The sequence below is a fragment of the Xiphias gladius genome, chromosome 3 (assembly GCF_016859285.1).
Source record: "Xiphias gladius isolate SHS-SW01 ecotype Sanya breed wild chromosome 3, ASM1685928v1, whole genome shotgun sequence".
In the NCBI taxonomy this organism is placed as follows: domain Eukaryota; kingdom Metazoa; phylum Chordata; class Actinopteri; order Istiophoriformes; family Xiphiidae; genus Xiphias; species Xiphias gladius.
This window is the reverse complement of record NC_053402.1, coordinates 813374-841044: the sequence shown is the minus strand read 5'-3', so window position 1 is coordinate 841044 and position 27671 is coordinate 813374. Positions and strand designations below refer to the sequence as shown.

Genomic DNA, 27671 nt, shown 5'->3' with positions numbered 1-27671 from the left:
GGTGTCAACTGAGAAGTTATCCACTACGTTTAAGTCGCTGGCGAACATATCTCACATTGTGGCAGTGTTTAAATTACCATCGGAGACTTTTGGTTCCAGTCACTGGACTGTTTGACCTATGGTCACAGGTCACCTACCCTCAGTTACTTTGACAGGCCACATGTGTTAGAACCTACACATCATCGAGAGCTGCTCGATGTAAGAATGTGATCCAAATTACCCCCTAAAAGGTGCAGTTCGACATACACTTATCCATTTTCTTCCCGAGAGTTAGGTGAGAAGATTGATAACATTCTTTCGACTGTACGCCAAATTAAAGGCCACAACCAGCAGCCACTTAGCTTAGCTTAGCATAAGACTGGAAACGGGGGGGAGGGACATCCGGCTCTGTCCGAAGGTAAACAATGCCTGTAAAGCCCACTAATTAATAAGTGATATCTGGTTTGTTTAGTCCATTCAAAAGCCAAAGTGGAAAAACAATTTGTGGTTTTTCAGGAGGTTACGGAATTTACTGCTGCCGGCCAACAAACGCTCCAGCACCTTTCCATTCTTGTACAGATTAAACATACAAAATATATTTTAGTAACGAGCTTTAGAGGTGCCGGTAGGTGGATTGTGTTACCTTTGGACTGAGCCAGAATCCCTGCTTTCCCCCGTTTCTATTCTTTGTGCTAAGCTAAACGAACTGGCTGCCGGCGTTGGCTTAATCTTCTCAATCTTTCCACCGTATCTAACTCTCAGCAGGAAAGCGAATAAGCAAATTTCCCAAAATGTCAAATTATTCCTTGGTTTCTTTGCTGTTCCAAAAATAATTAATTAATTAATTAATTAATTTATAAAACTCTCTTATTTTTAATCATTAAAAATCCAACCAGTTTACAGTGTAAAATTTCTACAAAGCACAGAAACAGCAAGACAAATTTTGACTGAGGAATACTTCTGAGGCAGCTTTCTAGATAAGAGTGCAATGTAGGTGAAAGACTGTGCAGATTTCCAAAACATACTAAAGATATCCGACAGAAAAAAGTATCTTAACATCATCCTCTGGCACCCTGGAAATCTGATTCAATATGAAAAAATCCCAGTGTCCACTTGAAATCCCCTCTGGTAACGGCTGGGGCTGAGAGATTTGGCAGTGTTTGCAGGAGTGAGACCGAGAAGAGGGGCCCAATGCCAGGAGGGAAAGAAGGCTGCATGAGAAAAGGCAGTGACGTGAGCAGCAGGAAAACACCACTAATCTGTACAGGATGTGACAAATCCGACTATTCAGTGTCATTTAGACCTGAAGCAAGATAAATCCAATACTCAGAATATAAGTGAGAGTATGTAAACAACACAACGAGCGATAAGTACATGGTATCAGCAGTGTCTTTTGCAGAAGTACTGTGTGTACGTGTCGAACCTTAGAGTGTGGGACGTCTTATTTTGTACTATACATACAGTCAGCGGTGCCAGCCTTAATCTGAGAGACACGGTTTTTCTTTCTCCACTCCCCTCGCTTCCAGAACATTCCCTCAAAGATCTGTGGCCTGTTAAAGCTGTAGAACAAGTGAAAGAAAGCGATGTGCAATCAAGCATAACTCTTGTTCTCTCTTACAGGCAGTCTGTCTGTCCGCCCGCCTCCTTGGGTGCCTCACTTGTTCCAGAACTTTCCCTCGGCAGCCAGCCTCTGGTTTAGCCGACAGAGCTGCCGAAGGAAGCCGTCGTTGGGTCCGATTTCTCTCTTCTGCCGCACCATGGCCAGAGCGGTGTGGACATCCATGTTCTGGCGAAGCATCAGGTAGGCTACGACTAAGGTTGGCGAGCGGCTGTAGCCTTCCCTGCAGTGAACGTACACTTTACCTGCAGATGAAAAGAAAAGCAAATGTTCCGGTTCCATTAAAAATCACAGCAGTGGTGTCTGGCGTATTACTCATCAGTTTAGGCCGCTTTAATTGGTCTTTGGCCACCATGGGGCAGTGGAAACGGCTTGTGAACTTAGAGTTATAAGCTTCTAGCTGACATTTTTATCTAAGGTCGGTTATTGACGTGAAACTATCTGTTGACAAGTTAACAGTGTTGGTAGGTTTCTTTTTAGTTTAATATGTTACTGGCCCTATAAAGAACCAGGCACCGGTTTTAATGCTCAGCCACAACATCAAAACCGGTGGCTGATCGCCGGATATTCAAAGCTCAGACTCGTCCTCGAGCAGACCAGAGAACAGAAGCGCGTGAAGAGAGTGAAGGAGGAACATTAGCCCACGGTCCCGTCACCTGCGGTTTAAGTCCACTATTCACTCTCCTTTCAGCCGAGCTTTAGCTCTTTAGCTGCTAAAAGCTCCACTATGCACTGGTCTCTAACAGTGTCTGTCTGCTGCGTGGTGCCGGGCAGGGAGTGGACAGTGGGTCTGTCGGAGCCTCTTCCCGGAAAACTGCTTCCTGCTGCAGTTAGATACAAGGCTGATGTGAGTGGCCAAACGGAGGTTAAACCCACCTGTAGGGCCGAGGGGATTAAATGATAATCCTCTGGGGACCAAGCACAGCCTTTCACATCACACAGAGTCATTTGAGCCGTTATTTCTGATTGGAACCGCTGATCGGTGCAGCTTTGAAATTAACCTTCCATTAACGCCCCTGGTCAGGACTGGTCAGTGTAATGATTCTCAAATTCTCACATGCAGGTGAGTTAAAACTAGACTTTTCTGATATCACGTATTATGAGAGAAGGCGTCTTCCGCAGTGGTTGAGCAGTGCTGATGTGGACGCAGTGAACACAGAAAAACAGGTTTTCAGTCTCCGCTCATCTCGGCTCTGTTAGCCTCTGACCTTTTCCGTTTTTGTATGCCAGCGCCTTCTCGATAAAGTCTGCGGCGTCTTCGAAGTAGACGCTGATGTCGAAGTGGTCGGTGTCGCTGGCCGGTATTCCGTGGTAGATGACGCCCGTGCCTGCGTAGAACTCGGCGTTGGTGTTGACGTGCATGAAGGAGTTTCCCTCCGCCGCGTTCAGGACGTGGGTGACGCCCGCACGCTTCAGACGCATCACGTTGGTTGCCACAAACCTGCATCGGGTTGGCGAGCAAAACAGACACATGCTACGAAGCTTATTTCTCACACACACAAATCATTCTAACGTGATATCGAACAAAATGCATTTGGACCATTTCTGTGTTTGGACCAAAGGCTGACTACACTCCCTGGATCTAGTAACAGGTTGGTAGATCAGAGCAGGTGAGTTGCACCTGCACCTCAGGCTGTCACTTTATGAGTGCACGTTGCCTGCGAAGGGGAAATTGCTTCATGAAGTGATGAAGTGTGCTTGAAACAAACATCTGTGATTAGTTATGCAGGGATAAATCAAGTTATTCAGGCTTGATTTGATCCACCAGAGCAGGCACCAACCAAATGAAACTGTAAAAATGGTGATCTTGATAATTCCACATTTGAAGCGGCAGAGTACAAACTGTAGGACCAGTAATTCAGCTGTTAATGAAACTGTGTCACAGTCAAACTAAATTTGGAAACGAATCTCCGTATTCAGGCTGTGGGCATTTCCATGGACAATGAATTACCTTCACCCACTAGAATCCTTCTTTTTCACCTACATCTAGCCTGCTTATTATGCTGTGTGTCTATACGTAGCTATTAGTTTTAGTCATCGGTTAACCCTCCAAATGTCACTTAGTAATCAGAATAACGTCTATTATAGTTCGCATTTCTCTTTGTTTTCCTGTAATTCGCTTTATTTCTCAGCAGCAGAGGACATTCCACTGCACTACTGAGACAAGCTTCGACAAGGTGTCGCCTCCTTCTTCTGTCAAACAAAAGCCTTGCTGTGAGATCTGCTGCATCTGGCTCTGAAACTCGGGGATTGCTGTGCGCCCGGCACCTCCTGCCTTTTAGATGTAGAGAGCTAAAAATAGAGTCGATGCACACTGGTGCTGGTGCTGAATGCAACATCACGCCTCCGCAAAAACTCTGCCAGGCTTTCAGACTACGCAGGGGAACGGAAACAAACAAACAAAAGCCACCACCTGAGAGGGACTGATCTGCAGCTGCATGCTCTCTTCACTTGGCCTCACAGAGCCGTGTCCATGCATTTGTGGGCCCTGGCCTATATCTGTGAAGACAAATTTGCTCCAATGAGCACTACAGAGGTTCTCTCTCCTGAAAGAAAAACTGCCGTGACTCGCCGTGCTGAACAAAACCCATCTAAGAGCTTCTGTTTTAAAGCCTTCAGATCTAACCGTTTCAAATTTACAACACATCTGCTTGTAAGGCTGGAGTATGCACTTCCCAACCAGACACACTGCTACAGCCTCAGCTAGCAGCCGTGTTGCCTTGAGACAGCGACAGTCTACCTGTTCCCTCTGCTCCCGGTCTCTGTGCTATGCTAACCGGGGCCGCTGGTGTTGACGTCATAGTTGCCGTTAAGACATTATGACTGGTTAATACAGCAAACCTACTGAAATGCACTTCCATGAAGTTGGGGGACTCACAATGGACAGAAAGGGGGGCGGGGGAGGTCAAAGTGAAAGCGTCATGGGCTCAGATATGACTGTCAGTGCTCCAACAGCCTTCCATCCTACGCTTCCCACGGGGCCCCTTGGTGTCGCCTGCCCCCGACTGCCCACTCCACACCTCCGAGCTCGAGCCGAGGCGACCCTGATGACGTCGCCTGGGTCCACCGGCTAATTGTGTTAACCTGCTTCCCCGGGTCTGTATTTTTAGTGGACGTGCCGATTTTTCATCATTAAGACGAGCTCCGCTTACTATGCCAATTTCGCTCGAACCCACATGGAGTGAAAATGAACGGCTGGTGTTCTGTACCCTCCACTTGTGTTGCAGGAAATGGCTGGAATATGTGCTTCTCTCCAAAGTTGGCGGGGACACGGAGAAGTCAGTCGCGCTACTTGCCGAGATGAAATATTTAAGCTATTTTCCACCCCTCGGCTCCTGCCATCTCCTGCCTCTGTTCCATTTTGCCCTTTTATACCGTTCCTCCAGCTCCCCATCCATCCGTTGGCAGACAGTCGGGCTCCGGCAGGAAAATCAAAGTGCTGTTTTTCAGGTGGAACCCACGTTACAAATACTCAACAGTAGGCCACATGAAAAACGACAGTGAGTGACCCCCTCTAGAGACTCTTGTAGAACCCACCCCCACACACACACACACACACACACACACACACACTATGCTTTAAGCGATTCCAATCACTGCAGGTCCATCTATTTTTTTCCAGTAATCTATCAGCAACCCTCTTCGGAGTCACCGTTTTGCTGATGCGTCGCCTCAGTAATCGGATGTGGCAAACGAGGGGAAACTGATGCTGAGGCTACGGGGACTGTCGATGCCGAAGTAGAGGGAGCCGGGTCCACTGTCGTTTAAAAACGTCCCTCGGGGAGAAACCGAGCAATTACCCGAGAGAGCAGGAAGACTCACGCGTTGCCGACGAAGATCCTCGGGTAAACCTCATGGAAGTGTCTGGTGGGCCAGCTGTAGAAGCCGCCGGCGTCTGTCAACAGATCGTTGAGTTGCTGGAGAGACACCTCGAAGCCGGACATGTCGAGTCGGTCCGGCGCCGCCGTCTTGACCTGCTCGTGGTGTTTACTCTTCATACCCCGGTAAAAACGTGGCGGACAGGTGTCGGTTTACCGCGCGACTCTGAACACTGAGCTGCTCCGTGCTGGAGAAACCGAACCCATATCCAGGGCCGGCCTTGTGTTTTGGGGGGCCCAGGACGCCCCCCCCACACACACACACACACAAAAGGGGTCCCAGGATGATTACAGAGAGAAGAAAGAAAAAACTACATATCTTCATTCAAGGGCATATAGAGAGGTTTGGGAAGTAGCAGAAGCAGAAGTAGCAGCTGAAGTCAGAAAACATACACATATACATATATACATACAGCTCTGGAAAATATTAAGAGACCGCAGCAAAATTATCGGTTTCTCTGATTTTACTATTTATAGGTATGTGTTTGAGTAAAATGAACATTTGTTTTATTCTATAAACTACTGCAAACATTTCTCCCAAATTCCAAAAAAAATATTGTCCTTTAGAGCATTTATTTGCAGAAAATGACTAATGGTCAAAATAACAAAAAAGATGCAGTGTTTCCAGACCTCAAATAATGCAAAGAAGACAAGTTCACATTCATTTATAAACAACATAATAACTAATAATAATAATAATAATAATAATATAATAATATAATAATATAATAATAATAACTGCTCTCCACCAGTCTTTCACATTGCTGTTGGGTGACTTTATGCCACTCTTGGCGCAAAAATTCAAGCAACTCAGCTTTATTTGATGGGTTGTGACCATCCATCTTCCTCTTGATTATATTCCAGAGGTTTTCAATGGGGTTCAGGTCTGGAGATTGGGCTGGTCATGACAGGGTCTTGATCTGGTGGTCCTTCATCCACACCTTGATTGACCTAGCTGTGTGGTATGGAGCGTTGTCCTGCTGGAAAAACCAATCCTCAGAGTTGGGAAACATCGTCAGAGCAGAAGGAATCAAGTTTTCTTCCAGGATAACCTTGTACATGGCTTGATTCATGCGTCCTTCGCAAAGATCCCAGCCTTGCTGAAGCACCCCCAGATCATCACAAATCCTCCACAACATTTCACAGTGGGTGTGAGACACTGTGGCTTTTAGGTCTCTCCATGTCTCTGTCTAACCATTAGACGACCAGGTGTTGGGCAAAGCTGAAAATTGGACTCATAAGAGATGAAGACCTTACTCCAGTCCTCTATGGTCCAATCTTTATGTTCTTTTTGCAAACATGCGCCTGGCTCTTTTTTGCTTCTCATTGATGAAGGGCTTTGTTCTAGCTTTACACGACTTGGGCCCTGCCCCTAGGAGCCTGTTTCGAACCGTTCTCGCCGTGCACTTCACCCCAGCTGCCATTTGCCATTCTTTTTGTAGGTCACTTGATGTCATCCTACGGTTGCTGAGTGACATTTGAATGAGTTGACAGTCATCCCTGTCAGTGGAGAGTCGTTTTCGCCCTCTGCCGGTCTGTAGCTTTGTTGTCCCCAATGTCTGCTGCTTGACCTTGTTCTTATGAACCGCCGTCTTAGAAATTTTTAGGATGGAAACAACCTGACGTACACTGCCAATAAAGGCAGAATTGAACCCTTCTTTTCCTCGCTCCAAACTTTTCTTTTGGCCTGGTCAACAGTTATTTTTTGATTCCAATTACTTTTGAGGTACTACTAGCACTGTTTTTGCCATCTAGCTGGTCCTATTGCAAGAGGATAGTGATGACCACAGCAGTGGTTTTTATACTTTTCCTCATTAAATAAGATTTGGTTCAGGTGATCACCTAATCAGTACCTCATTGAGTAGAATGAGGTGTGCTTGTGTTAGAATTCAACAGAAAAATTTGCAGTTGTCTCTTAATTTTTTCCGGAGCTGTATATGTATATGTTTTCTTCTTGGGAAGTGACACAATTTTCGTCAGTTTTGCCTCTGTACACCACCAACAAGGGATTTGAAATGAAGCTGTCGGTGTGACGACGTTATGGTTAAGGTTTGGTCCGGTGTGGGCAGAGACAGGACTTGATTAGAGTCTAGGAAAGAGCATGGCTGAGGTTTAGGTGAGGGAGACATCCCGGTGGACAGGAGTCATGATTGCTACGCTAGAAATCTCTGTGTCTTGCATGAAAACAGACGGCGACTCTGGTGAATTCGCTGAACGAACTGTTGCTCTCGTTTTTCTCGAGAGGTCAGTCCTGCTGAATGGCTCTCCCAAAAAATAAATAAATAAATAAATATATAACAGACAGAGTAATTAACTGTGCAAGAGATGATTTTTTATTGAAATACAGATCTTAAAGAAATATTTCAATTGATAAGCTTTGCATTCATAATGCTTTCAGGAAAGTGTTATTAAATCTAAAGTGCAAATGCCGCAGTTTGTCGTCAGTCAAGCTAGCAGTCAAGTTAGTTAGGAAGAGAAAGTTATTCTCCAAACAGCCCTGCATCCCTGTGGGAGGAATGACTTGAGGAGAAGCTGGTGGCACTGATGTCATATGTCACACCCCAGCTGAGCCCTGCCGCTGCAAAGCTCCTTTAGCAGCTTGGCTGTGAGAGGATACTGCTTCGGTAAAAGGCAAAAACAAGGAGGAGTCACGGGACAGATAACACACAGATTGACCACGGTACGGTCCGTTGATGAAGCCAGACCCGCTGGAAACATCTGGGGAAGTGTATGAGCCGTGCTGTGTCCTCCAGATACCCATTAGCAAGGCCAAACAACAGTACAAGCCCTTGAGTTTACTGGGCTGCTCCCTCACCTACCTGACATTTCCTAACCTGTTTTAACCTCTGACTTGTCATTCCAGATGGAAGCTGTTTAAGAAGTAAACCTTTTTTCAGTTTGGGCTAGAATCATCCGTTCCAGCGTTTTCCACATTATGTCTAAGCATCTAAACATTTGCATTAGGAACTGGTTCAGTGCAGTCAATCTTCTGAGCACTGTGACGGCTAGAAGGGGCCACGTCAAACAAAGTATGGTCTCCTGTGTGCGCCATCTAACTCCTCCTTATTTTCACCCTCTGAAAGCTCATAGTGCCCACTACTTAGCAATCAGGACATTAGCTCTGCTAGTAGATTACAAGAATGTGCTATTCTACCGTCAGTAGGTAATGCAAGCTTTCAGAAAAACTCTCCCCTTAGAGTCAAGCTGGCTGCCTCCCTCTTTAGCACAGCTCGGGTCGCATCTTCGCCGCCCGGCAGCGCAGGACCTTCAGGAAGCTGTCAATCTTGTGGGAGTCCCGTCGGAAGCAGGACATCAGGAAATGGAAGTTGATCAGTTTGGAAATCTTGTCCTGGCCTATGTCATTGCCTCCTCTGTAGGGCAGAAAGGAGATGGTCTGAGCCGCTGGACCCATCTGGGAGAGGAAGGTGGGAGGGAGGGTCGGGAAAGGAAGAGAAAACTTTCACAATTACACATTTTATAGTAACATTTTAAAGTAGTACAAAAGAAAACAAAACTTGTTGGCAGCTTTTTTAATCCCAGACTTGAAGACCTTGCCAGACAGGATATCCAGGCCGTCTCCCAGGCTCTTGGAGTGCTCCTGCAGTTGCTGGATCTTGTTGGATATGCTGCTTTGTCCTGGGTGAGGCAGAGTGTAAGCAGAGGTCGACAGGGCTACTAGGGGGTCCACCCAGGCTTGGAGCAGAGAGCGAGCCAATGACAACAGGTCTGACTCCTGGAGGACAAGTCAACGAGACGATACAAGCGGAAGATGTTGTCATTTCAACTTTTTGTCGGTAAATGTTACAGATTAGAAAATCTCTTCTAAAATATGACATTACGATGAATTAAAAAATGCCTTTCCCCAAGTCATATTCATTTATTTAACAATAACTTCAAATCTAGTTTCATTTTAATAAACTAAAATGCGTAGAGGTTTTGCAAAAGGCGGACAGAAGACTGCTTTACTTTACTTGGGGGCCCTTGAATAGATAATGAAGCTGTTAGTCCAAGCAGGTTGGAAAGTTGTGAAACACCAACGTTATTGTTCCACTGGCCATAAACGCAGGCGCTGATAATTTAGCTTTTTTAAATGTTTAGCTGCAAATTGTTTAGATGTGAAGAGATCCGTACAGGTGAACGCTGAAATAGCTGGTTATTGTTAATGGCGGAATAAAATTGAACTGGTGGGATGAACTTGTCTTTGAAGGAAACGTTGCAACGATGGAACGTCAGACTGCGGCTGGACAGGAGATAGGATCTGTCGTACGACGGCAGCAGAGAGAAACATGGGAGGGGAGGTGAAAGTGACAAAGACAAGACGAAAGCAAAGAAAAAGGGAGAAATGAGACATTAGAAGAGACACAGTCACTTACTGATACTTGTAGAGCTTGTGCTTTGTCATTGGGCGTCTGTAGAGATGAGGTGTGGCACATGGAGGGGCGGGGTGTCATCATCCGACCTATAGGAGGGAAATGGGAGTCCTGGGAGGGACAGCGGGGCGTTGTTATTTGTACTGGGACAATCACAATTAACTAAGCTTGACTGAAAAACACATTTGTCACTGTGACGGAAAGCCAGCTGTTGCTTTGTATACATAAACGAACGAGAACTAACGGCTGCCTGGACGGTGGGAAATCAGTATGAATAATGCAGAACCGCTGCCTTTTTCTCCCCCCGTAGTACTTCATCCATGCTGACCTGAACCCATGAGAAAACCAAGCCTCGTAAACAGGTGTAGCGGGGCACCCCCACGCAGTTCGGACTCGAGTCAATGGGGAAAGCAAGAGCATAGCTGCATTGGACAGGGTAGAGTGTTTGGGCGGACTCGGACGCCCTCAGACAGCGCTCCGACTCACGCGAAAACAGGTACTGACCAGCTCCTGGGTGAGCGTTGTGCTGAGGGAGTGCAGTTTGTCAGAGCGCTGAGAGGCTCGGTCGAGCAGGTCACTGATGGGGACGGCGCTGCACGACGCCACCATATACAGCGCTGTGGAGCACAGAAGAGCAACAGAGAGAGTTTCATTCTTCGTGGAGATTTCCACCTAGTTTACGTTACAATACTGGATTTCGGAGGCCGATGAGGAGTATTAGTCTCACATTAACCCATAACCCGCAACCCTCTGGAGGACAAACTATGGAATGACACAGTGACACAGTTTCTAAATGACTTCAGACACGGTTTTGGCATTTTTCTACTCGTTACCAATCCGCAGGTATACATGCTCTCACCATTACACTGTATTTATGATGAGCCAACAGCCCAGGTGATTTATTGGTTGAGCTCTGGTAGGTGCAAAATATTTAAAATATCAGATGTGAATCGTAGGACATGTGACATTTAGATGAACTGTTTCTCACTAAAAACATAAGAGGCGTTCAGACCTTGGTGCACCGAATTTTTCATTTATTAGAAGTTGATCTAACACTGAGAAAACAGACGCGTGTAATAGAGGGAATTGTACATATCAGAGACAAAGAGGAGCAAATCGTTTCATAGACAGACAGATAAAATGGACGAGCCAAGCTCATCTCACCCATCCAGAGGAGTTTGCTTCCGTTGGTTCTTCCGTGAGCCATCTCCTTTTGGCTACCTGTTTGTTAGTCTCTGCTTCTTTTTCTGGTCGCTCTTTCCTTCTCTCGCTCCATTTTATAGTCGCGTCAGCCCAACAGTCTGGTTATGCAGCAGTAGGGCGACTGTGTGCTAATTGTTTGGAACTTGTTTGATCCGGTTCATAATGAGAAACATGGTCAAGGAGATTTGAATGGATGCAACAGGACGGAGTCACAGGCGCAGCGTGTGTGTGTCTGTGTGGCATGGATGTGGAAAAAGGTCTTGATTAAGTGGCTGAATAAAAACACTGATGTTCACAGGATGTTCTGTAATAACGCTGGGACACAAATCTGAATTCATCACACCCTCATATGATTGCTGATCTGAGTCCATAACTCACCTGACCTTTTCATGGTTACAACGGCCGCAGGTCAGCCCTCCTGCCACCTGTGTTCTGGGACCTGAAGGAATAAAACCTCCAGCCTTTGTTCCCAAATGAGACGACACAGGTTCCCCCACAAGACAAGCTGATATGAATGGAAAATCTCAGCATGGGCTTTTACTGTCACAGACGGGCCTCAGTTGTTGTTTCCGGTACTTGGCCGTCATGTAAATCCATGTCTAGCGTATTTCATCGCTGTTAAATGCTGCTACGTTCGCTGTGAGACTTTTTAGACTGGCTTTATTATCTATAAAACACAGCAGTGACATCGGTCCGAGTGGAGATTTTGTCTTTTTTCTGCCCTAAAGTTCTATGAATCCCTCAGTGAATAAGGGTTTGAGGGAGTTCTCCTCCAGTTCTCCTATGAGGCCTAGATATGCACTGTATCAAACCCTGAATTATTACACGACGGACCGTTACCTCTTCTTGTGGATGTCGATCAATCCAGGGGACAGTTCTCCTGTTTGAAAATCCATAGATAAGCCTGCGTATAACAGTATCCACTGATTTCAGCTTCCGACGTATAATATTTTCCTGGGCTGTCATTGGCCAGCGTATGTTCAATTAGTGCACATGTTGGCGCGACTTCAGGGATCTGCCTTATGTTTGTTAACCCTTGTGTTCTGGTCGACATCCACTCTACCTCTTCATTGTTTGGGATCCCAGGGACCACGCTGATGCATGTATAAAAATCCCAAGAATGATCTTCATTTTCTTTCCCCTTTGTCTTATGCACTGAAGAGCTCCACCTCAATAGAAATATAGAAATGACCGTATAACATTGTTATTCCGCCAAATGAGGTCATATTTCATGTTTTATGGACAAATATAGTCATTTTATACGTGTTTATATATGTTTTATATATTTTCCTGTCTTGGGTCAGTTGGACCAGGGGAGGACATCAGCTCCGGTTCAACACACCTTTTACCGGTGACAGATCTGTTGATGGACAGAGGCAGGAGCTCGGTGGGGACATCTGGTGGACATGTGTGTGAATGGCAGGCCTGGAATGACGCTGCCAGACCAACAGACCCAACAGGGAAAACTGAGGGAGAAGAGGAGGAAAGAATAGAGATGGAGACAGAGAGGGGACAGGCAACCGGGACGCACAGTGTCCTGGTACGTCAATGTGACTGTTTTTTCTGGGCAAGTGTTTTACAAAATTTTCTAAACTTCGTGGTGAATCTTGGCCCCTGTTGGTCTGGCAACGAGAACATTTCTAAGCCGGTGAAACGTAAGGAAACAAAACAAAGGGTGACATAGAAGGTGTGTATCTAAACAGGCAGAGTGACACCAGAACATACAGACGTGAAGACAGCTGACGGGATTAGGTGAGACCTGTGATTGTGCATAACGTGATGACGTCCTGACAGAAACAGAGGGTAGAGGCTTCCAGCTGATCTGACTGTCGAGCTGTTGAATGGTTATGTGTTTATTACGCCTGAGGCTGAGAACAGGGTGGTTTGTGAGACATGATGTAGAGAGGAAGAGTAAAAAAGGATAACGAGAAAGAAAAAAGAAAGGCAGGAACATGAATGCGTTAATAATCAAATGTATTAGGGATGAGACTGACAAATGTACAAACCAAGATGTTTGACTCACAGCACAAGTCTTATGTGTCTGAAACACAGCAGTGTGTGTTTTATAATCTATTTTTACACGTGAATCTTTCACCACTTTTAAAAGAGAACTAGCTCAGTAAATATGAGCGGCCCAGCTGTGTGAATTAGTGCAGTAGGTTAGTGACCTACACAAACGTGAATTGACTTTGTTGAGGCACAAATATTCAGATTCAGGTCAGTTCAGTTGGCTTCATCAAACTCTATCTACATTTGCAAATCTTCTGAAATCTGTGTAAATCCCATATAAACCATTTTGGCTCCATATATAGTAAGTCAGGTGGCATCAATTACACTCACTGGCCACTTTATTAGGTACACCTGTACAGTGTAACGAACTCCGACACAACAGTCCTGCCATGACGTCATAACGCTGCCGGACACGTGTAAATTCGGCCAGATGTTTCTTATCTGGGGTCAAACACATTACACTGGGGGGGTTCCACAGCACACGAGGTGGCAGAATGTCAGAAACATCCCTGTCTATAAGGCGCGTCCTGTACAACAGCATCACTAGCCCTGACCTCAGTGCCGAAGCATACGAGCGACCAAACGCCTCAACAAACCTGAACATTACAGGCTTCACGGTCAAACGAATGTGCTGTGTGTCATCCTACGGGGTGACGGGGCTTTGGTGTCAGAGGTCGAACCTGCTGCTGGAGGGGGAAGTATTCAACCAGGTTTTACAGCTGACAGAAATAATGCAGCATGTTTTCGGAGTGGACCTCGTCAACGTGTCTTTAGTTCAACGTATCGAGCTGACGGGATAACACGAAGAGAGGTTTTGAGCCGTGCTTGAGCCTCAAACAGAACTTGAGGGTTAAGGTCATATCTTTGGTACCTACCGCATCACCTCTCCTTTCGAGCACATTACACACAGACTGCCTACGCATTCTTTCGCTGTGGAATAAGCTGTTTCAGCCATGGACACAGACACCTGCGTACTGCATATTTCCCGTGACACTTTGCTTTAAACACCCCTCCTGTCAGCCTCGGGCCTCCTCCATTCAACCTGCAGCACCACGCATGATGCACTGTGGGTACGCAAATGTGCGCACGCGCAGCGGGCCTCCCGTGGGCGACCTACAGACTGACTTTGAAGGCTCCTCTGATTTTATCTCCTGGAAGGTGCCGCCGGCAATAGTGGACACCCGCACACAAACACACGGTTTTAAAATCTCCAATTGCTGTCCCCTTGTTGTCAGGAAAACAGGCTTCTGTTGTCGGCTTCGGCTTACCGAGCAAAAAACCAGGGTGTGCGTGCTTTGGGTGTTTATATTACAGGCTGTTACTCGTGCAGAGTCAGCACGGAGCCCGAGGATCTTATCTGTTTGCATATGAGAAAAGACTGTGGGGAAGAACGCGAGAACCACAGGAGCCGTAATTCTCGGTGTCATGGCTCGGGGTTTCGACCTTGCCGCGGTAGACCACAGCCGGGCAGACACTCCTTCCACGTCCTTCCCGCTCTTTAGCTCCGTTCAAGCCTCAGGGGATCTCAAACAGGAATGTCCTCTTTCATTAGCCTGTTGCTCTCTTTCCTCAAACTTCTTTCTCTGTCTTCCCCCTCCCCCCCGTTGTCTCGCAGCTCCTGGCAGTGCATGCATGTACTGAGCGCACACGTGCACACATGCAGGCATGGCCATAAACCAGAGCTACACACCCCCTTTGAAGGGGATCGCATTCTCCACACAAGAGTTGCAGCACTCTAAAGCTCCCCTTGGCCTTCTCTGGTGATTCCTGCACACTCTTAGACACACGCTTTCAGCCGTCTAACTCAGGACCAAGACGTCCCACCTGCAGGTAGGTAGGAATGAACTGCGTCGTTTTCTGGACTTTTCTGGTCTTATATGCCGGGTTTCTGCACAGGAAGTTACTCCTGTTGCTTAAAGTACATGGTGTTCCCTAATGTCCCAGTGCACACGGACTCACAGGCAGGTGAGGAACTGGCCTCCAGCTGAAGCTTATTTCTATATGCTTCAGCATTTAGATATTACATTGTGTATTTTATGGTGTCATTGGGTAATGATTTGTTCCTGACCTCCAGCTTTATCGTTTGTCTTTTGTTAATGAATGAGAGAGCCTTATTTCTGCGGGGGCGGGCAGTTAATTGGTTGACATTTGATGCTAATGTAATTTAGGCAGTGCAGACTTTCTCTTCTTTTTGGAATATGAATCAGCAGCTAGTGCTATTTTAGGAAAAAGCAGAGGCCAGTTAACGTCGCGCAGATGTTGAGCAGAGGTTTCAAATGAATAAGGAGAACGGAAGGGAAAAGACTTGCACGGGTCCTTTTTGCCTTGACTTCGACTATTCAGCAACGTGTCTGTGGAAGACGCCTGAGGGTTTTCCCCCTCGGGACTGCGTTTCCCATAATTCATAGCCTCGTATCACTCTTTTTCTTTTTTCTGTTCTAAACCTTAACAGGTGAGCAGCGGAGGCAAGCCTGAGAAAAGTTATCGATACGCGCGGATCAGGTGAGACGCGCCAGAGACGCTTGTTGAAGTCACGTTAGATGGTTTACTTTGCCAGCGGTTCGTGTGTTAGGGAAGAGGCGGCAGATCGACGTGGCCGCTAGCACCCGTGGAGTTTTACCGGGGGGGGGGGCAAAGGGCGACCCTGGTAGCCGTGCCGGTTGTTGCATAACGTCCGAGCAACGAGGTGCGCTGACCTCACGTTGCACGGCCGAGGCATCGGTGAGGATGGATGATAATCTCCATAATTATCAGGTCCTTCCTCCTGTTGACTGCTCGGTTCACCCTAATCACGAAACACACACCTTGTCACTTATCACTGGTGTCGAGCCAAGTCGGTTTTTAATCGCAGGCGACGCGGGGCCGAAACTGAAGCCAGCAACCTAAGAACCTTTGGTAAATACTGAGATGAAAAATCTGTGGACACTCGGGAGCAGCAGCAGAGATCTCAAAACCTCAACAATGAGAAAATTGACATGCTTATTCTTCTGCAGCTGTCTGGGTCCTGGAGGGCTTATCTGAGCAACAGAAGAATAGCCATCTCAGTTAAAAGGACAGAAAGAGAGCCAATCGTTGGCTTCTACGGCGAGCTGATGGTGAGCAGAGCCGTCGAAGACCTTGAAAGAGTTCGTTCCTACACGGACACGTGGCTCGGTGTGGCCGCTGCTCCCAAGTGGTGCTGAATAAACGCCGTTTTCAGTACAAGTCCATTGATGACTGCTTCTAAAAGACCCTGATAAATGACAAATGCCCTTTCGCTGTGTTTAGCCCCAGACGTAGGAGGCCACTAGGTGGCAGAGCTCAGTGGTCAGATGACGCTGGAGGACAGGCTGCCATTATTATCATGTTCCAGCTGCCCTGACGCACACATGCAGCAGCTAGTTCACTCCCTCACACTGTGCATGGCTTGACACGTATGAAACGGACTGCGGGCCAGCGCCCGCTGTTTCCCACTGCTGTCGGCCAATTTTCGATTAGGTGAGCAGAACTTCAGGCTGATATTAATCGCATGTCCCGGTGACTTCAGTTTGTCCCGTCGTTTACGCCTGAGCTGTACGGTTGGGTGGGAATCCCGCTTGGCCTTGAGGTTCTACAGGAAGCATCAAACCACACGATGAACCCGACATCCACAAGGAACTCAATGCACCCAACTTCCCCTCCTCTGTCCTTCAAACCTGCACCCTCCCGAATGTGCGGGCTGGTCTCCCACCTCTGAACTTCAGTCTGGGTCACTGCCCCTTCACCCTTGCGCCCCCTCCTCCCACTATGTACACACGTGCGCTGTCCTCTCACATGCTTATCTCCTCCCACCTCCTCCTGTGTTCCCTCCCCTTTCACCGACTCACCCTCATCTCCACTGTCTCTCTGTTTCTCTGTCTCTGTTGGTGGAGCTGGAATCCATAGGCGTTCAGAGGACAGGAACGGGACAGGACACGCACCCTCAACTCACACAGCAGCACCACAGACATGTCGGACTCTGAGACCGCCGCTGCCCCCGCTGAAGCCCCCGTCCCTGCTGCTTGTGCCAGCATCAAGGCTGACCTGGACAAATGGTAGGTGATGGTGGAAAAAAAAGTGTAAGTGTGCGTGTTCTAGCTTTTGTACAACCTTTTTAGAAGTGAACAGTTCTTCATCACGACACCAAACCCAGTGACCATCAGAGGAAGCCCTTGGAATCCTTGGTGCATCTCTGAATGTTTCACAATTTTGTCTCTGGCTTCAAGAGTTGCCTTCAAATATTTACGCTTACCCTGATGCTGAACAGCTGAAGACAGCGAAGCCGTCAGCGAAAACCTGATTATTTGAATCCTTTGCGATGTGCTTGAACGTTACCTAACGAGCGCCGAAGAAAGGGAGCATCGCGTCCAAGCTTAGAGCTAAAATAGCTCAAAATTCTGAGCTGATTTAACTTTGCACGGGTCTGACGGGGGGGGGGGGTCGGTGACTAACCGATACCAGCAGCATCCCAAAATGCGCCATGCTAAAATGGAGTCTCTTCGGTGGATGCTGCGGTTAGCGCAGAAAAACACCGAGAGAGAATGAAGTCTTGCGCGTTGAAATGTCCTAGCTGGATGCAGGGGGAAAGGTTATGAAAACTTGGGGTAGGCTATGTAGGGACGAGTGATTTGGGGGTTAATGATGTGTGGCAGGAGGGTGATGTTTCATTCTCATCCGTACGCATGGATGAAGGCTGGGAATCTGCTTGCGTCACTAGCCTCCCTTTCCCCAGAATACCTTGCGTTAGCTCGTTCCGTCTGTCCCCTCCGTCTCCTTTTGCCTCTTGCTGTGTCAACGGCCGGTGACACCAGCAAAGGGATATTTTTGGGGTTTCATTGCGTGTATTCAAAACAGATACAGAACAACATGGATGACTGTACTGTGTGTGTGTGTGTGTGTGTGTGCGCGCAGCTCAGTGAGAAGCACGATGACATAATGACGTCCTCTTGGCTTCTACAGGCTGTCGGGCCTTGATAAGGTGTTGTGTGGGTGTGTGAAACCATTAGATAAGACAGCAGGTTGAGGTGGAGGAGGGAGAGCTAGGGCAGGGCAAGATGTGAACGTGCTTGGCTAAGTTTTCAAGTTCCAACTTTGTCCCCCTTTTTAACTTTTTTTAAATTGAGTATCTGGGGACTCTAAGAATCTTTTTAAATTCACAGGCTTGATAGTTAGTTTGACGTAAATATTTCTTTGACAGTTCAATGTTTTTAGGTTTTATGGATGAAAATCGTCCAGCACTCACACTGGAGCTCTTGTGTTCACTCCCAGGGCAGGCTGTGTCATGGAGAAATGCTATTTATTGCAGCTTGTTAACGTGCAAGTATGCCTACACCGGGAACGCTGGCCAAGGTCAGCGCTCTAGAGGGTGTTTTAAAGCACACCACAATAGGTTTATGGTGATAAGGCTCTGCTCTGTCACTCGTGCAACATATCATGGTTTCAGGTGATTACTGTATGTGGGCCATTACATGCAGCTGATGTGAGCAGAACCAGAACCCATGGTGGCACTCGTACCAGCAAACAGGGCCATGCAGTACACGTTAAGCTGCGGGCAGCTGCAACGATTAGGCCCACAGTGGTCCCTCACAGTATACAAAATACTTAACCTCGATTGCTCTGGATCCTTGTCCTTTGACCTTTATTCTTTACAATGTCAAATTTTTAACTAGAAATACATTTTACACAAACAAATGTACACGTTTGTGTTAATTCAACATTACTCGGGTCCAGTGGAATTCCACTGAGCCATTTACCTCCAAGTTAAATCAGTAATAACAATAACATCTATTATAACAATGTATCGAATGACAGTGTGAACCAGATCGCTCGTAGTGAGAGCTCGTAGAGCGTGGTTTTTGACCGCAGCAGGCAGATGTTTTCAGAGAAACAGCTGTAAAAAAACAAACAAAAAAAAAAACCCCACCGTCCACAACCTGCTCAGACTCAGTCAGAGACCAGCTGGTGAACATAGTGGAGCAATTAGCAGCTAAAGAGCCAGAGGTTTCCCTCAGGAGCTGGTGGAGACCAAAACCAAAACTAAAAGAGAGGGAGTACTGGACCTAGATTCATCAGGTGACACGAATGCCAGATCCAAATGAATGGTAATGTTGCTCCGTAACAGCTGGATGTTTAAATAAGCAACTGTTTGCTAACAAGTTTGCCATATCAATCCAAAATGTGGCGATATGTTAATGTTCACGAGTTGCTTCTGCTGCCCTCAGGGGGCCAGAAAAATATGTTGCCGCAGGTTTAGTCACCTTGCTAGCTAAATGACCATGGTAGCCTTCTAAACAGAACTTGACCATTGATAGTTCAGTTGGAGATTTGGGTGTGTAATGCTAATAAGAGCTAATGTAGCTTCAAGCTGCTAGTCTCCGAGCAGAGATCAGCAGCGGGCTACAGAGGTCTGGTGAGAAATTTACCAGATTTCACACTGCTCCCTCTAGAGCCTCAAAAGACTTTATACAACTTTAACATGCAGTAGAACTCCCCAACACCTGTAAACAGATGTTGATGTATAAAATTGCTGACGTTGCCCTTTAAAGGTTTTTAACATAATAATAGTCTAATCTGTGAGCCATGAGCCGTCTCGATAACCACCTCTCCACTCAACTATGCAAGAGAACCATGCTCCCAAAATGTCTTTGTTACGTGTGACAGGTTGTAAATTTTTTATAGGCTATCATTGACCTCTGCTCTGGGCTACCCTCGGTGCCATTTTAAGTTCCATCCTAATGAACGTCGTTCATCTGCTGTCAATGCGTCAAGGCAACAATTTGGCATCCTTTAAGACTGAAGGTGATGAATATGAAAGCAACTTATCTGAACATTGGTCTGGAAATTCAGGTTTCCAGCATGGAGCCAACTGTAGATTGAAATGGCTGACTATCTGTAGTGAAGACCAGAAACCCTATGTATTTATAGACAGCTTTTAAAAGAGACGGATAGAGTATGTAGACCGTATGTGCAGGATAAGATGACATGTTCCCTGCTATAGATCACGTTACTGCTCCGCCACCTGCTTCTTGTAACCCAGGCAGCCAGAGAAGAAAGAGCCTCACACTCACATTCAGCCAGAGACGAATGGCGGCGGCCATGTTGGCTTGAGGCCCTCATGTCGTGGTGATAAGCATCTCTGTGTGCTTGCCCGGAGCCAGATTTGATCATTTTTCCGCAGTTTCAGGGCAGGATTTTTAGGTGGTTGAATGGGAGAAATCATTTTTATTACAATTTTCTTTTAAAGAGTAGCAATGGTTGTGACCTTGTCAAGGTCACAGAGGTGAAGCATGAGCAACAGGCTAGTAGCATGTGTAAGAAAATAAAGCGTGTAAAACATTTAGCGTTACTTTTTGTTTCTGTATACAAGTGAAAGATTTTGATATAAATCAACTTGTTTAAAATATTTTCTCAAATCTAGTTTTATTTTTCTGGACTCTAATGCAGCATCCTTCTTCTTCCTCAGGTTTCAGGATTCAGACAACTCATTTCTAGAACATCATTGGAAAAATGAATTGATATGGGTTCAAATATTATCAGTGCACTGGCAGATTCTTTTCACTTGTTTTAAGAAAATAAAATTTCAGGACTCAATTATAGTCAGAAGTGACTGTACAAAATGACAGCGTGTCTGTTTATGGACAATTAAAGGACCCATGCACACAGATCCATAGTGCCCATGTGGACATACGGTACAGTATATAGTATGTGACTTGTTCAAGTGTTAGTTCTTAGCTAATATTTACATTCTTCACAGGGCCAGCTGTAGCCATTTTGGTGCCCTAAGCGAGATTAGGATTTGGTGCCCCCCCCAATTACTTTTGAGCGTCTGACAATGAGGGACTGTGTGTTTAAAAGATGGCTGTGATTCCTAAACGGTTAATGCGACATTTTTGTTAAAACCCTTTGAATGAAAGCTGAAAGTCTACACTTCAGTCACATGTTGACGGCTTCGTTTCAAATCCACTGTGGTGGCGTACGGAGGAGAAATTTCGAAAAAAATAAATAAATGTGTCGCTGTCCAAATACTTATGTACCTAACTGTAATTGCAGGCATCTCTCAGAGCAGCTAGGGTCTCCAGTCCTACTCAGATGTATAAAAGCGTGCTGTGATTTGAGAGCAGAAATTATCATCACCGTTTAAAATCACGTCACAGTGAGTGGTAGACCCCGTTCCCAGTCACACGTTAAATGTGTATTGTTTTAAGGGGTCACAAACCAAAAAGGTTGGAACACTAGCTCAAGGCACCCAACGATATTTGACTGATTGTGTACCAAGGAAGATGGCACCCTCCCATTATCGCATGATCGCTAATGCTTGGCCTCCACAGCATCTTTTATTGCTGCACCTGCTCAGTGATCTATTATGCATGTTTGTCCCAAGGGGACTGATTGCAGCCAGCTCAGCCTAAATAATTCAGCCTTTATTTCCTGATGGTGTCCCAGACGGGAGGATGACGTCACCCTTCACCATACCTGGGCGCCGATTAGTCAGACCCGGACGTGCTCACGTCACTGCGTCGGGATGCAACTAGTGCTTGACGAGCTGAAGTTGGTTTGGTCTACAAATAATGCTGGTCGTAGCAGTGTTTAACCAGTAACGTAGAAGAACCCACTGGACAAGTAAATACTTTACACTATAAACTGAATATTACAGCTTTGTCTGCTGTTATTCTAATCATTGTATTAAAATGTAATGAGTATACCGAGTGACCCAAAATGTGTGGGCACGAGTCGAGACCTGCCACTGGTTGCCACGAAAACCCAGCTTTGCCCCGCGACCTTGTCATGTGACCTGGCCCAGGGTCGTGCTTTCTCTCAGGATATTACGTGATGGCTGCGGTAGCGGCGATGTCATTGGTCCCCTCCCGTCGCTGCCCGTACATGTGACCGCCCTGCTCTGCTTTGCTTTTTGTAATCCCGCTGTCTGCATGTGATAGACAGTACCTGTCTACATACATATCAGGACTGTGTGGAATTAAAAGTGTCGAAGCAGATGAGAGAGAATCTGTAGTGTAGTCAGTTAATGAGATTGCATTTAAAATAAAGGGCCAATTTTAACAGAGGACGAAACAGAGCCATGCTTTTATTTTGATAAAGTACAATAAGGCCAACGAGGTCCCTCCATCCACCTCACTTTCTCTCGGGACGGAGACTGAAAAGCAAATACGTGTGTATGTTGTAGTGGACTGATGGTGCTGTGGCAGGATTATGTGACAACACACCCTCAGGGGTTAGACACTCTGCTGCATTGATGTCGGGTCATCGGTGCAGCGCGGCAAACATAAGCACTCATCGACTCTGTGGACGCACGTACGCACTCCAGCCCGCCACTAGGAAGGCGCGCTTGCAGTGACACAATCTCAACGGCTCCCATTTTGTCACACACCCTCGCGGAGCAACGCACGCTCTTGATGCCAACTCTGCTGGCAAAGTAAAGCGCTGAGTGATAATCTGCAGCAGCCAGCTGTGTGTTACATCACTGCTATGCACCCGGCCACATCGCAAAGAGAGAAAGCAGCGGAGATGGCCCTGTGTGGCTAAGCGTGCACATAGAAATGGTTTTTCACACTGCACACCGATGGCGTGGATGGCAAGCACGGGAACCAACAGTTATCATGCTTCTAAAATGTTTCAGAATACATTCTTCAACTGCGTGTGTTTGAGCGATCGCACACGGCTGAAAGGGAAACGAAGCTGATGGTTGTTTCGTGGGGACGGTTGGCCTCACTATGGGCTCCACGGTTCAGCCAGCTGTTCAGCCAGCTGTTCAGTCGTCAAGTCCTTACTTTAGTGTTCCTGGAGTCTCGTGGTCACTCTGAGGTTGCTAGGCAACCACCGGAGACTTCCGGCAGCCACTGCTCCCTCATGGTGAACCTGAAGCTGCAGCCAGCAGCCGGTTAGCTTAGCTTAACATAAAGACTGCACGGAACAGGCGCTGGTAGGTAGGTCTCCTCAGGTGTTTCGCCTGTTTCCAGTCTTTATGCTAAGGGGAGCGTCTCCTGGCTCCAGCCTCATATTTAGTTTGTACTTTCGGGCTAATGATCCTCTCAGCTGACTCTAGGCAAGAAAACAAATTAGCATATTTCCCAACAAGTCCAATTATTCCTTTTTAAAGTCGTAATCCTCAAAGGGGAACTCTACCGGTTTTACACATCAAAGTGTGTTTGCAGGTCTTGGGGAGTTCCTACTGCATATGTGAAGAGAGCTACATTAGCTGCTACTAGCATAACACACCCGAATCTCTGACCCATTTGCAGTCAAATTGCACTGTGGGTAATGTAGGCACCAGGTTTTGACAAAGAAGAAGAACGCATGGAATAAAAAAGGTGTATCTGCATCTCTGGTTCGGCCTGCTCCTTTTTTTTCTAACTGTCCATCGTGAGTCTGACAGTGATACAGGAGTGCAGTGCTAAATCACTGGACTGCTCTTTTAAGACTCCGGTCCCGGTTTGACATTTTTGATCCCGGTCAATGCGTTTCCTCTTACTGCATCACAATGTTTTCTCATTTCGCAGCTTTGGATGAGAAGCAGCAGCAGTGGGAGATGTTTGCATTAGCTGCAACTTGATACAGTTGCAGGGGAGTGAAGAGTGAGGCTGATATCGGATGAGATACAATTACAAGCCGTACCACTGGATTACATGCACGCATCATTCTCTTTGAATCCCTACTGCAATCCCACGCAGTGATGGCGGGCTCCGCCACTAACAAACACCACTAAATGTTCGTTAAACTGGATGGAAGACCAGAAGAGAAATCATACCGTGTTGTCAGCCCTAGGCTTTAAATTCATGCTTCTAAATGTTGGCTAAACAGCAAAACGGTTATTTTTGAGGGATGATGCTAAGGAGACAAGGACTGCTGTCCTGCTTGCCGGTGGGTTGAGGAGGAAGAGGAGGAAAAGCGTAACGGAGGCTTGTTCAGAGCTCATGAAGTGATAGGAGGAGCCAGGGGACGGGTTTACATTCATGTAACATGAAACCCCCTCCTCCTCTCACCTCTGCGTTTTCACGCAACCTCCCTCCCTCTCTAGTGTCCTATCAGACAGACGGATTCATCCACATGGCTTTTCTGTATCCCCGGCCTCCCCTCTTTGCCCCCCCTTTCTCTGCCTCTTTTCTCTCCCTCCCTCCCTTTTGCTCCATCACCCTAATGCACTGTGGCAGTATCGGCTGCCTGAATTCTCTTTCTCGCTTTCACTTTCATCCCCTTTTGTCTCATCCTTCATTCTTTCTTTCTTGTTTTTACTGTCTTTGCAATGATGTTACCGTCGCTCACATTTTCTTGTTTCCGCCATTGAAATCTGTCAGCGCACGAAACAAGCATCTGTTTTGTCAACAGAATTAGTTGGACCGGGACTTGGTTGAGTCCACTACTGCTGACAAAAGCTGGACTAACCTCCCAACCCCCATTTCCCGTTTTCTATTCCAAGTCACACGCCATCTGTGAGAGAGGGTCATATTGAAATGTAACAGTTATTTGTGAAATTGAACGTTAAAGTATTGAAATGTGGGTCATCTTGACACACGGCAGTCTGTCTCATTGCCGTTCGTTTTTCTTCCAGTGTGGCAGAGAAGGGAGCCGAGGGCTGCAAAGATCTGATGGAGGCCTTTGCTGCTTGTGTGAAGAGTGCGGCTGAAGGGACGTCATGAGGAGCTGCCCTCCGACCTCAAATGTAAGGTGATGACAGGCACGGGTGTAGATAAATAAAACAAAAAATGGAAAAAAGAAGAAGGTGTAAGATAAAATAAATAATGGCTGAATATCGTTTAGCTTCTTCGGTGTCAGGGTGCTGTCACACTGTGTTGTCTGACGCGGACACTTGGATAGGACAGAGTCACGGTTACTGTTACTACCCCTGTAGAAGCATCTCGCCATGTGGAGAGTTTTGATTTAATTTGTCCAGGTTTTTGTTAGAAAGTAGTTCCGGTAAAAACTGCTGGAAAAGTCTGCGGATTATTCAGAGTAGTAGAAGTGTGAAATGATTTGCACTCTAGAGCCAACCTTTTTGCACCCGAAACCTCCACAAATGAAAATGCAGACACCTCAAAGAGTTTACTGGATGAACTAGACCAGTGGTATTTCCAGCCTGGGAATATCTTTGGAAATATCAGACTGACTTTGCACACGAAAGTTTAAAACCAATTAAACTTAAGAGAAGTATGGAAAAGAAACACAGCTCTCACTCCTGTCACAGGAGTGAGGACTACGGAGCCAACAGACAGTGGTGAGTGACTACGCTACACTCAGTGCTTAATCTGTGAATCAGGAGGTCCTGGAACACAGAGAGGGTGCTGGTCCAGTGGGTCAGGGGAGAGAAGAGGTCACGGAAGGCGTCAAAAATCCACAGTGCCTGGAGCACACTGGACAGCGCCGAGGGGCTAGCTGTTAATAACGAAACAAAACTCTCATCACAAACAAAGCATTCACCATTCCCAATAATCACTCAGAGAAACAGCTGTTTATGGTCTGCAGCTCTCCCTCTCCCTCTGTGCCTTCACCTCCCTGCCGTTTCCCTTCTGTCTGCCTTTGCTACCAGGGGGATGTGGAACCATGGCCGAAAGTTTGATTCACAACCACGAAAAGCAGCAGTGTTCTGCCCGTCCGTCGATCTCCTCCGCACCCCCGTAGTCGACTGATCAGTGTAGCCACGCTCATTTCACTTGCTTAGCTGTGGGCGCCCTCCAGCATTAAGCCACCTGCCAGCACACAGTGCATCTACCGGTACACGTGACGACTGATGAGCGATCAATGTGTTTGCATCGCCAGCACCAACCTGATTATTCTGGGGGGTCTTGACTTCACAGGGTTGAGGACCACTGAACTAGACTAAGAGTCTACAGCCAAGCTAAAGGTTCTGAGACCTCATTCACACTCTGAATGGGGCCTTAAAGGGCGTTTGCCCTCACTCCCCGCCTTCCATCTCACCTCTTTCTTCTCTTCCAGGTCCACTGCACTGAGTCCTCCAAGTTCCCAGCATTCCCTTCTGCACAACAGCACCGGAATGAGAGATGACGATGATGATCATGGCGTGACAAACGTGTTGATTTGGGCTGAGTTTGGGATCTGGCAGCAGTAACCACAGTTTCCTCCCCCTGTCCTTCCCCCTGTTTTTGGCTCATCTGGTGTCCCTCCGTCTTACCGCCATTCCCCTTCTCCCTCTATGGCTGACGTACAGTACATCGACTTGCAAACAATTCCAGAGAGCCGATGAGCTGTAATGTAAATTGTCGACCTGAGATGAATACTTATAAATGGAAATAAAAGTATCAAGGTAATTGGTATAAAAACAAATGGCGTGGTTTGTTTTATTTTTGGCCTCGTTTGTTTCACCATTTGCTGGTTTGCTTTCTTTTAATATGGATGTATGAAGACTGAACATAGTCGTGGTTTCACCTTCAGCGTCCCATTTATTTATTTATTTATTTTTTAACCTTAGCTTTCTCTCAGTAGCGTTAGCTTGCTAACATTGTTAGCAAAGGGCAAGAGTTCGGTTCAGTTCGGTTCCTACATGTTAATGAACTATTGGGGTGTATATATCTAATCATGTTCCCTGAAAGTTGTTGAAGATGTCTTCGCAGTGTCACCGACTCAATGGGGACACCGTACTGTTCAGTTTTTCCTGTTATGACTATAGATTTCATTAGGGGCTGTGAATATATGCCAAAGTAAAATATTCCGTGTGAAGTAGTAGTCTAGGCACTGGATAACTCATCCTGACACCATTAAGTGTAAGTGTTAATCCGGTTTTGTATATTTAGTGCAGCAGGTACAGTGGGATTCAATGCAACTTGCCATCACATGCTCACGTACCCCCTTCTCCTTTTGCACATGCAAACGGAGATTAATGCACATTGTAAATCAGTCAGTTGTAACTTGGGGAATAAAAGGAAATGCCACAGTGACACACCGCTGACAGGTATCCAACTAAACTGAGTAAGAGGCGAAGGCTCGTGCAGTGAATGATCAATAGGAAAGCCACTCCAGCCACCCACTGACAAACAGAGACGTCAATACTGTCAGCCGGCTGCGTGGCTGTCCCAATCCAGCCCCCTGGGGGGGTAGATTCGGATTCTTTCTGGCGTCACACCCACACATACGCAGACTTGTCTGCCCTCTGCTTTAACTCGGACCTCGCTGTTAGCGGTGATGATTTGAAGCCAGCATGTTTACATTTTTAAATGACCAGTAGTGAACCTACACCACTAACTGTGTATGAGCTCTTTTTTTTGTTTAACTGTCAAATTACCGTTGTAATGACCCACACGGCACAAAAAATGTTACCAGTGTGATCCCATAAGAAAGACCAGGTGTGCGCATGTGATGTAACTCTGTACGTGTGTGTACACAGCATCGATGACCTGTGTAAACATGCGTGCTGTGGTTCCAGGAATGTTTCCCTGGTATCAACATGTGAGAGAACAAACACACTCACATGTACTGTATGTTCTACTTGCGAGGACACTTTGACACAGAACAGTTCAGTTCAACCCAAGCCAGACCTTAACTATAGCCCTATCTCTACGAGCACTTCTGTTATCCACAAGAAATGGTAGCATCAGTCATTAATCGACACTGGTGATCACAGAAACACTTTGTACAATACAGCGCATGCCA

At 46.6% G+C, this 27671-nt stretch overlaps 2 protein-coding genes and 1 long non-coding RNA gene across 9 annotated transcripts; 1 reads left to right on the top strand and 2 right to left on the bottom strand.

Moving 5' to 3' along the window:
• Positions 1-1287: 1287 nt before the first annotated feature.
• Positions 1288-5556, bottom strand: LOC120788381 (dual specificity protein phosphatase 3-like). Its single transcript, XM_040124171.1, has 3 exons — positions 5420-5556; positions 2806-3038; positions 1288-1836 (listed from the first exon to the last, which is right to left on the bottom strand). The coding sequence occupies exons 1-3, from the start codon at positions 5539-5541 to the stop codon at positions 1634-1636; spliced, it is 558 nt and encodes a 185-aa protein (XP_039980105.1). The 5' UTR covers positions 5542-5556; the 3' UTR covers positions 1288-1633.
• Positions 5557-8687: 3131 nt separating this feature from the next.
• Positions 8688-11052, bottom strand: prl (prolactin). Its single transcript, XM_040123089.1, has 5 exons — positions 11010-11052; positions 10350-10462; positions 9849-9956; positions 9026-9208; positions 8688-8887 (listed from the first exon to the last, which is right to left on the bottom strand). Exons 1-5 carry the CDS (start codon positions 11050-11052, stop codon positions 8696-8698), a joined length of 639 nt encoding a protein of 212 aa, XP_039979023.1. The 3' UTR covers positions 8688-8695.
• A 3706-nt stretch (positions 11053-14758) lies between these two features.
• LOC120787445 lies at positions 14759-26340 on the top strand. 7 transcript variants are annotated; one of them, XR_005706931.1, is made up of 5 exons: positions 14759-14888; positions 15511-15560; positions 16962-17110; positions 24619-24729; positions 26001-26340. It is a non-coding gene; the product is annotated as an uncharacterized LOC120787445 (long non-coding RNA). The 7 variants fall into 7 exon arrangements; XR_005706927.1 differs by having other exon boundaries at positions 16949-17110; XR_005706932.1 differs by lacking the exon at positions 15511-15560 and having other exon boundaries at positions 14760-14888.
• Positions 26341-27671: the final 1331 nt, after the last annotated feature.

Bases quoted from the DNA above. Each gene is read 5' to 3' on its own strand.
- LOC120788381 (XM_040124171.1), bottom strand. From the start codon at position 5,541: ATGTCCGGCTTCGAGGTGTCTCTCCAGCAACTCAACGATCTGTTGACA. The intron at 3,039-5,419 runs GTGAGTCTTCCT...AACCCGATGCAG, and splicing joins AGGATCTTCGTCGGCAACGC to GTTTGTGGCAACCAACGTGA. The intron at 1,837-2,805 runs GTCAGAGGCTAA...CTGCAGGTAAAG, and splicing joins GGCATACAAAAACGGAAAAG to TGTACGTTCACTGCAGGGAA.
- prl (XM_040123089.1), bottom strand. From the start codon at position 11,052: ATGGCTCACGGAAGAACCAACGGAAGCAAACTCCTCTGGATGG. The intron at 10,463-11,009 runs GTGAGATGAGCT...TGTGCTCCACAG, and splicing joins AAGCAAACTCCTCTGGATGG to CGCTGTATATGGTGGCGTCG. The intron at 9,209-9,848 runs GTAAGTGACTGT...CTTGTCCTCCAG, and splicing joins CACAAGCTCTACAAGTATCA to GAGTCAGACCTGTTGTCATT.